The 15431-nt window shown below is 44.0% G+C and overlaps 1 protein-coding gene across 3 annotated transcripts in view; it reads left to right on the top strand.

Moving 5' to 3' along the window:
• Nucleotides 1-15431, top strand: part of LOC144090954 (aldehyde dehydrogenase, dimeric NADP-preferring-like) — a 119254-nt gene that overhangs the window by 42687 nt on the left and 61136 nt on the right. For 2 of the 3 annotated variants that reach the window (XM_077622892.1, XM_077622893.1), the window contains exons 5-6: nt 7889-8046; nt 8148-8379. In XM_077622892.1, the coding sequence (XP_077479018.1) occupies nt 7891-8046; nt 8148-8379 (388 nt within the window). In that variant the 5' untranslated portion in view covers nt 7889-7890. Of the gene's footprint in view, nt 1-7888; nt 8047-8147; nt 8380-15431 lie in introns of those variants that run through there. The other variant, XM_077622894.1, reaches the window with a different exon arrangement.

Raw genomic sequence — 15431 nt, 5'->3', positions numbered from 1 at the left:
ATTAATTACTTTTTTGGGGTCCTTCTTATAATTAATTATTTTTCAAAACTCCCTTTTTCAAATTATTTAATTTGGGGGTGTTGTTTTTTTATTATTATTATTATTTTTTTTTTCAAATTATATATATTTTTTTCTTTGTTTTTTAAAAATAATTAATTTTGGGGGTTGTATTTTGAGTTATTTGTTTTCTTCCTTTTCAAATTAATTTATTTTTTGATGATGTTTTTTGAATTATTTTTTTCTTCTCATCTCATCTCATTTTCTGAACCGCTGAATCCTCATTAGGGTTCACGGGGGGGGGCTGGAGCTTATCCCAGCTGACTTCGGGCCAGAGGCGGGGGACAGCCTGAATTGATGGCCAACCAATTGCAGGGCACAAGGAGACATGATGGCGCAATCACACGGAAGCCAGTGGCAGTAGCTCTGTCCACTCTTATGTTTTTCGTGTTTTACAGCCCTTCTATCTTTGTTTAATTACATTTTAATATTTCTTAATACATTCCTTTTTACTTTACTTTGTACTTTATACTTTTTACTTTAATGTTTTTACAACTTTCCTTGTTCTGTTAACCTGGCTTCTTTCGGCTACTTCTTTTTTGGAACCATTCAGCCATGCCTACGCTGTCACACACATGGGACTAGATGTTACAATACGCAGCAGAAGGAGCAACACCTCGGTGCCACCGGAGATTCGGAGCCGAACAAAAGTGCCGGGAGAAGAGGCAACGCTTCTGACCAACCATTCCATCATGGGATAAGATGGAAGAGCTGTCGGCGCCTACCAGCAACGGAGTCGAGGGGCTCTACTCTGCTACTGTTGTCTTCAGCTCCAGACTACTGAAAAACTGTGCGGATAAGGGTGGAAGAGTGACTGCATATTCTCTACCTTGGTCACAGTCTGCAGAAGTTCCCCATCTTGTGGAAGACTTCCTGTGTGTGGTTCCAGTTTTTGTCCAACTTTACAACGTCTTTTTGAGTCTTTATCCGTCTTTGCTACCGCAACCAAGATGGCGCCGTTCAAGTGGCAGCCGGTGGCGGCAGCTCCGTTCACTCTTGCTCGTTTTGTGTTTTTACTACTTTTCTGTCTTAATGATTTGATTTGGTGATTCTTAATGATCCCATTTACTTTGATTTGCTTGTACTTTGTGCTTTTGCTTTGTTGTTCTGTCTAATCACCCTCTTGCTACTACCACAATGAAATTTCCCAAATATGGGATGAATAAAGTTATCCAATCCAATCCAATTCACACTCACCTAGGGGCAATTTAGTGTCCAATCAGCCTACCATGCATGTCTTTCGAATGTGAGCGGAAACCAGAGTACCCGGAGAAAACCTATGCTTGCCCGGGGAGAACATGCAAACTCCATACAAGTGGACCGACCTGGATTTGAACCCAGGTCCCCCACTGTGAGGCAGACGCGCTAACCAGCCGCCAGGCTGTCATTTATATCTTCTTCGTTTTTCAGATTATTTTCTTTGTTGGGTTGTTATTTGAATATTATTGTTTCTTTATTTTTCAAATAAATTTGTTATGGGGTTGTTTTTTTCTCTCTCCTTCATTTGTCGTTTTATTTTTTTCCTCACTCGTGAACAAGGAAAAAAAATCAAAAAACGAGGTGTCAGTTATCAAGATATTCGAGTAGTTTGCGTTCCCCAAATTCTAGAAAGGAAGACCCGTGGTTCAGTACACGCTTGCTTCCATTCGGCGTAATCAAGTTTTATTTAGATGTGGGGCTAAGACAGTACGAGATCATAGCCCAGTCATTAAGTCACATTAATGACGAGTATGGGTTCAGTTTCCTCTAGTCTTGAATTTGCGGAAAGCCATTCGCACGAGACTTCAGAATATATCTGTTATAAACGAATCTGTCAATACAAAGGCTCTTTTCTTGTTTTTTTAAACCATAAGGACCTTACACGAAAAAGCGCAAAGTACGATCCCCCCATTATAACTACCACAATACATGTTTTTGCGCCTATACAGAAATAGTACAATTGTGTATATTTATTAAATATTACAGCTATACATATGTCAAAAGACTGTAATGTATTATTATCGAAATATAATGTATATAATTAAAAATGTAACTGATAGATCTGGAAAACAACTTCAGGAGCAGGTTAAGAACGAGGGAGAACAATTTCAAGGAGATACGTTTATTACCAGACTACAGGATGGGGAGAAATCGAACGGCTGTGAACGCACAGCCTATTCGCCACGACTCTCCCCGAACGAACAGTTTGTGCATCTATTTATATGTGAAAACATGATGCTGCACAGAGAAGATCACAGAAACAGGGTGTGGGCTGATACGCCCAAACAACTGTAGAGCTGATGTCTCAACATGGACTCAACATTTTTCATTACTCACCAAACTGATGCAATACTACAAGGAATTGCAAATAGTGAGTCAGCATATCTTACAATTCCTTCCTGTTTGTAAGTATAAAAAATATCGGAAGCTCGTTTGTTAGCGACGCTACTTTTGAACAAAATTCTTCACAAATTACTTCGAACTGGAGTTTAGACCGACAAATCAAACCGACAATCATGGTACGTTCGACTGGCATCAATGTTTGATCAAAGCTGAGAAGCAGGGAAAACAACAGGTTAGGATAACAAGCACGAGAGCAATAACAGTTACGAACGGTACTAGGGCTTTCAAAAGAGTCTGTGTCCATGAGCCCGAGAGGAACCAGTCAAGCCATCCCCGTTGCGGAACCGGATTTCCCGCAGTCGCTCCCCTGTATCCCCAAGTGAGCAAGCTGTAGGGTGATCAACGGGACCTGGACGACGATGGGTGTCCTGGCCGACGGGCTGCAGATATGGAGGGCCACTGACCACCTCCGGAACCAGCTAGTGGGGCACCAAGGTTCCGGGAGGTCCCCTCATATGGTGGAACACAGAGCGGTGATGACGATGACCAACCACTTCATTCTTGTACTTGTCCACAGTGGGACTGATGTATCCAGGTGTCTCTTCCTTCGATTTTGACAGTGGTAATTTGGACTTCTCGGCCTCGTTGTAGTCAGACTGTGTCGTTGACATAGGCCTGGAATCTGGAGTCAATGGTTTCCAGACGTAGTGTGTTCTTTGCTGTTCCTTGACGAGTACTAGAGGAACAGAGCCATCAGGATTATGGAGAAGACTGACCAGTGTTTGTGTTTGAGGGGGACATCCGAGCCCAACAATGGATCATGGTCGTGAGCTCCAACACTTGTTCATCAGCTTTGACGGTGGTGGCCAACTTGGTGAAGTTAGCGGTCAAAATCACACGGTGAGGTCCTCTCCCAACGTGGAGATGACCAGCACTTTCTTTTTATCACCTTGACAAGTACCAGGTCGCCTGGGGACAGGACTTTCTGTGTGGTAGGCAGAGAAGATGTCGGCAGATCATTTGCATTAATCACAGTTCTTTCTTGGAACATTTTGCATAACCACTGAGTGAGAGAATCTGTTTCTCCTTTCTCTTCAGCTCTCTTGGATGGGCATATCTCAACCCACTTGGTAACTGTGTCAATGATCACCAGACAGTACTTGTATGTGCCACTTTGGTTCAGTTCGATGAAATCCATGTTCAGAACCTTGAAGGGATATGTCCCTGTTTGCCTTGTTCCACGCTTGAGTCGTTCTTTGCCTTGAGAGTTGTGTCTACAGCAGGTGAGACAGTTTCTGCAAAAAAAAAAGTAGGTTTGGAGACCTCTGGGGCTATACTATCCCTCCTCTTGAGACATTCATGGCTCAATCCTGGAATAAATTTTTGGTAGGCACGGTAGGCCTTTAGCTGTGTACAGTTCGTCTGCAGACTGTTCTTGAGATCGGCTCAGCCCTTGTTGCTGTGGATACTGTGCAGCAAGTGTTTGCGCTGCTGCTTTAGCTGCTGTGTTCTGTTGTTGTCTTCAACACGTGCTTAACATTTGCTTACAGCTATTTGGTTGGGCTTAAATACCTCAATGAACAAAAATCGCAACAATCTTACTTATTCCATCACTATAGTTTGTGAAAATTTAAATGCCTTTTCAGTCAAAATCAAATATGCTAGTTGGTATTCTATTATGATCACTGCTTCCTTGTTAAGATCAAAATTTGTTTTTTTTCCTTTCCTGCAATTACACAAATTAACTAATCATACTAAAAATAGGAAAAATAAAAAAGCAAACCAGGCTGCTTTCTCCTCAGGAAAACAGCTTTCCCGTTCTCTGCAACAGTTACATTCACATCAATTCATATCCAGAAACAAAATGGACACATTTATAATTCTGAATAGAATTGAACCCACTAAATTGTAATCACCCCTTGTTTGTCAGGGTTAATATTTTTAGCATAATTGTGTCCTTTAGAGAAATTCAAACTCATTACTTATAAAATGCATACTAATCAAGTCCCAATTCCTTCAATAATGTGTATCGTGTTGCATATTAAACTCAGTTGTTTGAAATTCAAAATATCACAACCTAGTAGTCTTTTTATCAAATGTAACATTCCATTGTCTTTGGAGTTTGTCAATCATCTCCTACAAAACTTTCTTAATCAATATTTTTCAATAGTCAGGCATAAAATTAAAATCTAGTTACATTTCTATCCATTGTTGTTTCTCTTTTCTCTCTAATTGTTTACTTTAACTATCTGTAAGAAGGTTTAATCTCAATTGAAACGATTTCACCCTTTTTTATGGAGACAATAAAACCAATATAAAAAGTTCCTTTTGGTTTATGGCATTGCTTCCCCGAGCAATAATCTTTCCAATCAATATTGGAGTGCTTGCCATTACGTCTGATCACGTCAAAAAGTTTATATTACCTGTCTCCTCATACGTTTCAACTGAGAGAACCTTTTTACAGTGCACAAGATGGATCCCACTATTTTCATGTCTGCGTGTTGGTCAGCAACACTTGTACGGACATTCTCATTTTGGGTTGCTCGTCCATGTTTCCTGTTGAGAAGCACAGTCTCCCTCTGCCAACCCAAATTCAATGTGTTTCTTAAAAGTTTTCCTTTTATGCAGATAGCCAGATTAGTCTCATCCTCTAGTTCCAATCGTATAGTGAATAATGGCGTTTGGTATGGTCTACTAAATAGGATGTCCATATTTTGTTGTCAGGTTGACCTCGTTATGTAGGCATAATGATTTCATAACGAAATATGGAACCTTTTGTCAATTCAGTCAATTATTCTGTCAACACAATTTGGATGCCATTATCACTATAAATCCATAGTACTTTGGAATTTTGTATCATGCACTGTCGTTGTTTTTTGTTTTTCTCAGTGCTCCTAAATTTCGCATAGCAGATTTGTTTCTCCACTACAAGTTTCACGTTTGGAGTAATGCTGCTTTTTAAAAAAAAATCATTTTCCACCTTGATATCTAACCGATTAATTATATCTCGGTGGTCGGCCAATCAAAAAGACAAACAACCATTCACGCTCACACATAATCAGACATCAGTGGTCTGCAATTTTTTCATCACTAGTGGAGAGCGCCATCCACCAGTCTGGGGCTTCTTGGCAGCTAACCACCTTTTGCTGTCCTAAACTCTTTTCTATTCACTTACAAAACTCTTTTCTATTCACTTACCAAAATCGTTTCTATTTACTTACGAAAAATCTTTACTACGTTAATCAAACCTTCCACATCCTTCAAATTGGGACAGAAACCATGCCTCTCCACCCATCGCGGCAGACAGGCAACCCTCCACACTACGCATCCGCACATACCCCACATCTGGCAACCCTCCGATCTCCATTCTGCAGTCTGGCAACAAACCCATCTCACTTGTCGCTTTCCGATCCATATTAATCACTTACTTAATAGTTTAAACAACAATTCTATTCTAAATTTACCAAATTGATCTCAATACTTCGTGATTCACCCAATATTTCTGAACACACCAAGACCACAAGACTGTCTCTTAGCGGAGTCCCTGACTCTATTCTTGTTCTACCTACGTCGGTCTAGACCTCGAACATTCATGTTCTACCTACGTCGGTCTAGACCACGAACATTTACGTTCTACCTACGTCCGTCCAGCCAACAAACATTCATGTTCTGCCTACGTCGGTCTAGACCACGAACATTCAACACTACCGCAGTGATAATACTAATTCAAATTATCACACTTCACGGAGACAGAAATCAAAGGGTGAATTCACGATCTTTCTCGTTCCGAACCTGCCCTAGTTCGGGGAACCCGTCACCAGATCACCGAAGCGGCGAGGGAACAGCCGTCGGGTTTACCCTTTCAATGGAGGAATGGAGGATGCTGTTGACAGTCTTAATTTGCCCTTCGTCGTGCTCTGTCGCCGCTCTGGCAATTGTTGGCGTGTTGGGTTTGGGGTATTGGCACCAAATATGATAGATCTGGAAAACAACTTCAGGAGCAGGTTAAGAACGAGGGAGAACAATTTCAAGGAGCTAAGTTTATTACCAGACTACAGGATGGGGAGAAGTCGAACGGCTGCGAACGCACAGCCTATTCGCCGCGACTCTACCCGAACGAACAATGTGTGCATCTATTTATATGTGAAAACATGATGCTGCACAGAGAAGATAACAGAAACAGGGTGTGGGCTGATACACCCAAACAACTGTAGAGCTGATGTCTCAACATGGACTCGACATTTTTCATTACTCACACCAAACTGATGCAATACTAACGAGCAATTGCAAATAGTGAGTCAGCATATCTTACAGTAACTACTTTAAATACTGTACTCACAGTTAAAATAGTTACTCTTACCTCATCTCATCTTCCGCTTTATCTGAAGTCGGGTCGCGGGGGCAGCAGCTTCAGTTGCTTCAGCAGGGAAGCCCAGCTCTTCCAGGAGGACCCCAAGGCGTTCCCAGGCAAGCTGAGAGACATAGTCTCCCCAGCGTGTCCGAGGTAAGTCCCGTGCCCCCCTCCCAGTGGGACATCCCGAGGGAGGAGTCCAGGGCGCATCCTGATCAGATGCCCGAGCCAACTCATCTCGCTCCTCTCGGGACGTTTGGTTTTGTGTGGACTCTGGGACATGCTTTAAAATAATAATAATAATATAATAATAATAATAATAATCAGACATAGGCCCTGTCGTCATTATCAACAACTCAAAAAGCCTACTTGTCATCACACCCAGAAACTGCGTGTGACGAAATTGGTGTGAACAAACAAGAACAAAGCCTATGTTTTGACTGATTTGTTTATAACAAATAATGGTGTGTTTTAAGTCGTTTCGTTACCTGACATGTTTAGTCAGGTGAGTACAGTAATCCCGCATATATTGCGGACAATGGACCCATGGCCACAAGAAGACGAAGGACTAGGACTAAAACTCCCATTTGCCTGTTTTTTGTAAGGCCGTTTGTCTTACATACACTTAAACTCATTCATTCATCTCCATACCGCCTTTCCTCAAAAGGGTTGCGGGGGTTGCTGGAGGCTAACCCAGCTGTCTTTGGGCGGACTACACCCTCGACTGGTCGCCAGTCAGCCGTAGGGCACACAGAGGGACAAACGACCAACCGCACCCACAATCATACCGCCACCAGTGGGACTTGATCCCGCGCCTGCCCACACCGAAGTCAGGCGAATGAACCTTTTACACCATGAGGCCGCCACGTAAACTAAGTGTTGTCATTTTTACTTGTCAAAGCTGATTTTCCAGCTCACTCTACTTGCAAACCATGGACTCGTTTTTGTTGGTGTTTCGATGCAGCCCGACTTCAATATTCCTCTGTGTAGCAGATAGTCTTCAGTTTGAACTGTGCCTCCTATGTGTATTTCTTTTCCGGGAGTCAAAAACAAAATTGTTGCATAATACATACCTTAATACATTCCTATTCGTACGTGATCTTTTGGTGTCCACAAATAAGGGATTTTTGTATTCTTCACTGTGTTTGTTTACTGAAGGTATGGAGAGGCAGCTTATTCAACATACACGGGAGGCCTTTGTGAGTGGGAGAACCCGCATTCTTGGGTTCAGGGTACAACAGCTTCAGGCCCTGCAGAGGATGGTCAGCGAGAGGGAAGTTGAAATCACAGCAGCTCTCAAACAGGACATCAACAGGGTGAGTGAACACAAAAAATAAGGCCTATCAAGCAATATTCCTTAATTTTATTCTGACTTTATGTTGTTTTATTTGTATAATATGTGTTGGATGTCTTACAGAGCCAGTACGATACATCACTTTTGGAATTAATCGGAATAGACAATGAAATTAACCTCGCTCTGGAGAAAGTAAGAGAATGGGCAGCTCCTCGTCTGGTGGAGAAGAATCTCCTCACAATTTCAGACAAGGCTTACATTCAGTCCGAACCCCTAGGAGTGGTGTTAATAATTGGAGCTTGGAATTACCCGTGGGCCTTGACATTGATACCCCTTGTAGGAGCGATAGCTGCAGGTATATATATACATATATATATTCCTCTTCAGTTGTTGACAATACTCAATAACCAATTTTGTTGATAATAAATTGAATTATGGATTTGTCAATTTTATTGAGTAGTTGTTGCAGCCTTACTAGGTATCCCTACCTAATTGGTGTCCCTTCAGTAAGAGGAGATACAACACTACTACTTGCATTAGCTACTATATATATTTAATGTTTTTTGGTATCATTATATATTCTGTCTGTGATTCTGTCATTTTTTTATTTTCTCATTTACCTCCAACCCTTTTCTGTCCATCTTCCTTCTTTTAAGAAACAATCACAATGGTTCCCCAAACTCCCATGAGGCACATAAAAAATGCTCAGCCTATAAAGACATTTAGATTTAAATCCTCTTTTTTTCAAAGAGCTGGATAGGACACATTAAAAGAAAAAGAAAAATGGTCAACAATGGCAGGTAATTGGGTCATATGTGGGACAATGGATAAAATGTGTTTGTGTGACATTGTTGTAACCATGAATTAGAGTTACTGGCTTTGCTTTGAACTTATTTTAAACAAGCAGATAAATAGAAGTGGGTAAGCTTAACAATGGAAGGCCACCAGATATGGCATTTCAGTAGGGAACTTGTTTGATTGGCTTCAGGGTGACAGACAAAAGACTGGGATACACCCACTGAAAAGTTTCAGAATTAACCAATTTGGAATGCATAATTTACCTGAAGTAGCAAGGCCAAAATCTGGTTGGTATCTTTGCCAATTCTCAATAAGGTTATTAATGTCCTAGTAAACTGCAGCTACTGCTTGAGTAGGGGATAATAGGTTTAGAATCTGAATCCTTTGTGCTGAACTGTCTGAGAGAACCTTACCTTTGATGTTTCTGGATCAGGGATGGCAGATGAGTCTAAATTCACAGTGGTAAAGCCGAGCTTGCCTTGATTTGAATCTCTTGCGTGACTAACTACTTTTCAAATGTTTTTGCACAACTAAAGTCGGAACAAGGCTCCGGACTTCATACCGAACATGAAAAACTTCAGGAATACTGCACAGGTTTGATAATTCCAAGTTAGGGTGTAGCATCTGGATGTCTCCCTCTGTATCTGAAAATGCATCACATTACTCTCGCTACTCACCCCTCCTTTTTGTGGAGCCATCTTCTGTAGTGTGGAGGTCGATAGCTGAGAGGTCAGTAAAGGGGTCCAAAGCGAAGGTGCAAGATGCATGGTCATGGTTAGGATCCTCATCATGGTCCGTGGTTGTGGAAGTGGTCAGGATCATGATCATGGTCCGTGGTTGTGGGCGTGGTCAAGGTCCTTGGAACAAAACACGAGGTGAGAGATCAGGTGAGGCAAACAAGGAGGTACCGCAAAAGGGTAACGTGGTCATACTCTGGTCGGCTTAAATACATCTTCATGATTGATGAACCGCATGTGCCATTGTCTAGCACATCAGGTACTGGACATGTGATTGGGTGAGAGGATCAACCAGCCACCTGTCTGGCCCTGGACCAGACAGTAACCCCTACGCGCGCCACCTGGCCCGAGACGTAAAGCCTCCGAGTGATTCCGGCGGCAATCTCGAATGAGGGACCGGCACAGGATCTGGCGAGCCGGGATTCAACAGCATTCCTCCGGACCGTAGCCCTCCAAGTTGAAAAGATAGTCAAAGCGGGGGTGGAGGGGGTTATACAGGGGGATGGGACAGGGGGGACAACATGTTCGTCTCAAACTGTGAAACATGGAAGGTGGGGTGGGTGCAAAGAGCTATTGGTCTTGACTCGTTCGATCTCATATAGACCGATGAAACGGGGGGCAGTTTCCTAGATTCGGTCCTGAGGCGAAGATCTTGGGATGACAACCAGAACTTCTGGTCAATGACGTAGGATGGAGCCAGTGCGCCATGGCAATTGGCATGTCTCTGGGTGCGGGTCGAGGCATGGGCATAGCCGGTCTGGCAGGCATCCGTGCCGGGCCATGAAGAGGCGTGGGAGTGGCGGGTCCGGTGGGTGTCCATGCCGGCCCTTGACGAAGAGTGGGAGTGGCCAGTCCGGCGGGCGTCCGTGCTGACATTTGACGAGGAGAGGCGTGGCTGGTCCGGCAGGCGTCCACACCGGCCCTTTAAGTGATGGCGGAGCGCCCTGCTCTGAAAAAGATCGTCAGCCACCTTACCCTGGCTGCTAGGCAAGCCGCCGACCCCTTTGTTCCTGGCTTTGTTCGTGGCTTCGGCACGGGGACCCTGGTTCGTCGCTTCGGCATGGGGACACTGGTTCATGGCTTCGGCATGGGGATGACTGGCGGGCCAGCCGACATGGGGATGACGGGTGGGCCAGCCGGCACGGGGATGCTCGTTCGTGGTTTTGCCGCAGGGATGACTGGCAGGCTAGCCAGCACGGGCGAAGGCGAACAGAGGGCTCAGACGGGCGAGGGCGAGCGAATAGCTAACTGGAGGCTTGAGCGTCCAACCCCTCCTTCCTCTTCTCCCTGGGTCCATGCTGGTTGGATTGTTCTGTTACGTCTTTGGCAAGATGTCGTGGCGAGGTAACGAGTAATTAGGACCCAATCGCAGGGAAGCAGGGGAGAACGAGGGAGGTGGTGCTAAGACCAAAACTTTAATAACTTAAACAGCATCTTAGAAAATAACAACGAGTAAGAAATCAAATTACATAACCAAACCTGACAAGGGGAGATACGGGACAGCGAGGAATGGGGCACATGGAACATGGATCGAGGAAACGTGGACAAACAAATGAAAGCAGATGATCCGACAAATGACATAACAATCAGTGGGGTTTAAATAGACTGACATAGGTTGACGAGACAATTAGGAACACCTGGGAAACACACGAGGGAGCAGGCAGGGAATACACCAGGGATGGAGAAATGACAGCTGAACACAATGGGCAATCACTCAGACAGGACATTAGGTGGAAAAAAGCATAAAACTAAGCAGCCCTAACAACTACGATGTTAGTAGACTGAGTAGAGTCTGGTCTCAGTTGGTACCAAACGACACACAGCTCTGATAGTCTCTGAACCAAAAGGAGTAAGGAGTTCAGTGAGGCCATAGACAACGACTTCCAGGCGGTTTCAAAGAAATGTTAGTCAACTATCTGACATCTCAGGAAGCACCATCAACACAGTATATAGTGGGCATGGGGCGCTGCTGACTTCATCTCGGGATGTCATGAATTGCTGGGCCAAATACTTTGAAGACAACCTGAACTCCACCAGCACACTTTCCCATGAGGAAGCAGACCCTGGAGAAGCTAAGGCAGACTATCTTCTCTCTCTCTCTCTCTCTCTCTCTCTCTCTGAGGTGTCTAAAAAGCTCATCAGTGGCAAGGCTCCAAGAGATGTGCCCATACTTTCCAAAGATTCTGTTGTGGGTTTGTCTTGGTTGAAACTCCTATGAAACATTACTGGATTGTCAGTCTGAGGTAGTGGGTTCTCCTTTTTAAAAATAGGGAACTGGATGGTGTGTTACAATTTTATAGGAATCACACTCCTTAGCCTCACTGGGATAGTATATTCAGAGGTAGTGGAGAGGAGGGTTGAATCTCGGACTCAGGAGGAGCAGTGTGGATTTCATCCTGGCCGCCCGAGTGGATCAGCTCTATACTCTCAGCAGGGTTCTTTGGGGTGCATGGGAGTTCACTCAACCAGTCTACATTAGCTTTGTGAATTTGGAGAAGGCATTTTACCTTGTCCCTCATGGAGTCTTGTGGGTGGCAGTCCAGGAGTGTGGAGTACGGGAAACCCTGATACGTGGGGTCCGATCCTTCTATGACAAGTGTCAGACTCTGGTCCATGTAGACAGCTGTAACTCGGAACCACATATTGGACTCCCCGAAGACTGCTCTGTCACCGATTCTGTTCATAACTTTTATTATTTTTGCAAATGATGTAGTACTTTCTCGATTATAACACGCAGATTTTTGCTGTATAATTAATTCCAATAGATGGGGTGCGTGTTATAATCAATAAAATAAATTACAAATTTTCGATCGAAAAAAGCATTGTCAAACTCACTTTGACGCACGGACATTGTGCAATTTCCAACTTTGAATTCAAAATACACGCATATTAAAGATCGTCAAGCCTCACAAACATCACAATCCTGCATTAATAAGCTGGAAAGTAGAATGGCGATAGAGACAAATGGTCAACGCCAATATTTTTCCTGTAACAGCATAAAAACACCATGAACTTACCGTCAGTAGTGCAAAATGGAAGCGTCCATTTTGTATTGCATTCCAGCTCGCTGATTGGCTGATTTTCGGAGCCTGCCGCGCTCGGTACGATTATAAATTTTCGGTTTTACGTCATCTCGTAAAGCCGATCGAAAATCGGAAAGCCGAGACCACCACTGCCCCCCTCTAGCCTCGTACTCGTCTCAGTTCACCCTCTCTCAGTTCAGTTTTGGACATTGTACAAGCAACATGGCATCAAAACGAGCAAGTTATACCGCAGCGTTCAAAAGAAAAGTCATCAAAGTGGCAGAGGAATTGGGCAACAGAGCTGGATGGTACTGAGGATGATGTGTTGTGGGAGGAAGAGGAAGTGGATGAAGGAAGCGTGGACGTTGATAGGATTCTCAACGAAGAGATGTATGAGGAGACGGATGAGAGGACAGACAAAGAGAGAGAGGAATATCTGCAGAGACTATTTAAAGATTCTGATGCGGACTCTTCATTTGAAGGATTCTAATGAATAAATTTGTACTCTTGATGAACACTTGTAGTTTAAACACATGTGATAGTCTTTTCCATTGTGCATATCTTCAAATCATTTATTTATTCAATTTGTATGTTCCTTTTCTTGTTTGAGAATGACAATAGATATTTGAATTAAAACATGGTATTGTCAATTGAAATGTAGTCAATGTTCAAGGAAGTCTAAAAGGTATTGCAACATAACATGTCTACATGATATGTTTGTCCACTCTGTGTATCCCTTTTCACATAATAATCAACTAAAACTTTCACAGTATTGTCCTAAAAACCAATACCCCTCACCCAACCCCCTTCACCCGACTTACTTTCTACCCCCTACTACTAAAAAAGGTAAGATTTCTGATTTTCGTCAGCGGGAAATTTTAGGTGCGCACTATATTCGATTACTGCGTTTTTCCAGATGTTTTTGGCCCAAAATTACCTGCGTGTTATTTTCGAGTGCGCGTTAAAATTGAGAAAATACGGTAGTTGGCTTCATCAGGAAGTGATCTCGAACTCTCACGGGAGCAATTTGCAAACAAGTGTGAAGTGGTCGGCACTAGAATCAGCAAGGGATTGTGAGTCCTGATGGCTGTGGGGAAAAACTGTCCTTAAGTCAATTTGTCCGTGCTTTGTGAGACCTCTAGCGCCTACCAGAGGGCAGCAGCTGGAACAGGTTGTGACCAGGATGGTTTGGGTCCCTGACAATGTTCCAGGCTCTGCTGAGGTAGCGAGGGCTGGCAATGTCTACCATTGAGGGCAGAGAGCAGCCAATGATCTTCTAGGCAGTGTTGATCACTCTCTGCATGGCCTTTTTGTCTGCTGCCATGCTTTCAGCGTACCACACTGTAATGCAGTATGCCAGGATGCTCTCCAAAGTGGCTCTATAGAAGGTTACCAGAAGCTTAGTGTCCAAGTTGTTCCTCCTGAGTACCCTCAGGAAATGAAGTCGTTTCTGGGTCTTCTTCACCACTGGCGTGATGTTGGTAGACCAGGAGAGCTTGTCCGTGACGTGGACCCCCAGGAATTTGAAGGACTGGACCCTGTCTACGCATACTCCATTTATGAGGAGTGGAGCCAAATCTGTGCTGCATTTGCGAAAGTCCAGGATTATTTCTTTAGTTTTCGTGGTGTTCAGTGTGAGATTGTTGACCATGAAGACAGTTTGTTGACCCTCATCTCTGTAGGCCGACTCATCCCCTCCTGAGATGAATCCGACCACAGTGGTGTCATCGGGAAATTTGATGATGGAGTTAGACTGGTGGGTCGGTGTACAGTCGTATGTGTACAGGGAGTACAGAAGAGGACTCGGTACACAGCCTTGAGGGGAGCCAGTGCTCAGTGTAATGGAAGAAGAGAGGTGGGGACCAAGTCTAACAGTTTGTGGTCGGTTAGTTAAGAAGTTCTTTATCCAGCAGCAGATGGAAGAGGATAATCCAAGGTGGGAGAGTTTGTCAACCAGAATGTCCGGTATTATAGTGTTGAAGTCTGAGCTATAGTCAATGAAAAGCATCCTCACGAAGTTCCCATGGTGCTCCAGGTGGCTCAGTGCTGTTTGTAGAGCTACGGCGATGCGTCCTCAGTGGACCTATTTGCTCTATAAGCAAATTGGTGAGGGTCAACTGAGGGAGGGATTGTATCCCTGATATTGCGGGCGAACAACTTTTCAAAGCACTTCATGATCACAGGCGTAAATGCAGCAGGCCTATAATCATCCAGGCTGTCAATGGTTGGCTTTTTAAGGACAGGGATAATGGTGGCAGATTTCAGGCAGGATGGAATGATGGATTGTTGCAGGGAACAATTGAAAATATTTGTGAAAACACCAGTCACCTGGTCAGCACAGGCTTCGAGCACCTTCCCAGGTACTCCGTCAGGGCCAGCAGCCTTCCTGGTGTTCACAGTCCGCAGCACCTGTCTCACTTCATGTTCCTGAAGCTACGGTGTATTGCTGCAGGGTAGTGGTGGATGTGTTGAGACTGGGTCTAATTTGTCAGTCTCAAAGCGGCCAAAGAAACGGTTCAGTTCCTCTGCTAGTGAGGCATCTGCGTTAACAGACACATTACTGTCATTGTAATTGGTAATGTGTCGTATTCGCTGCCAAATCTTCTTTGGGTTATTTCCTGTGAAGTGCTCCTCAATTTTCATTGTATATCCTGCCTTGGCCTTTTTAATGCCTCTCTTCAGCTCTGCTCTGGCAGCGCTGTATTGTACCTTGTCCCCTGACCTGAAGGCGGTATTACGGCATTTGATGAGTGCTGTGTCTCACTGGTCATCCAGGTTTTTGGTTAGGAAAAACCTGTATCCGTTTATTAACAGTAACGTTGTCCGTGCAGTATTTGATGTAGGAAAGT

This window comes from Stigmatopora argus, chromosome 16 (genome assembly GCF_051989625.1).
Source record: "Stigmatopora argus isolate UIUO_Sarg chromosome 16, RoL_Sarg_1.0, whole genome shotgun sequence".
Lineage (NCBI taxonomy): Eukaryota > Metazoa > Chordata > Actinopteri > Syngnathiformes > Syngnathidae > Stigmatopora > Stigmatopora argus.
This window is presented reverse-complemented; position numbering and strand designations above follow the sequence as displayed.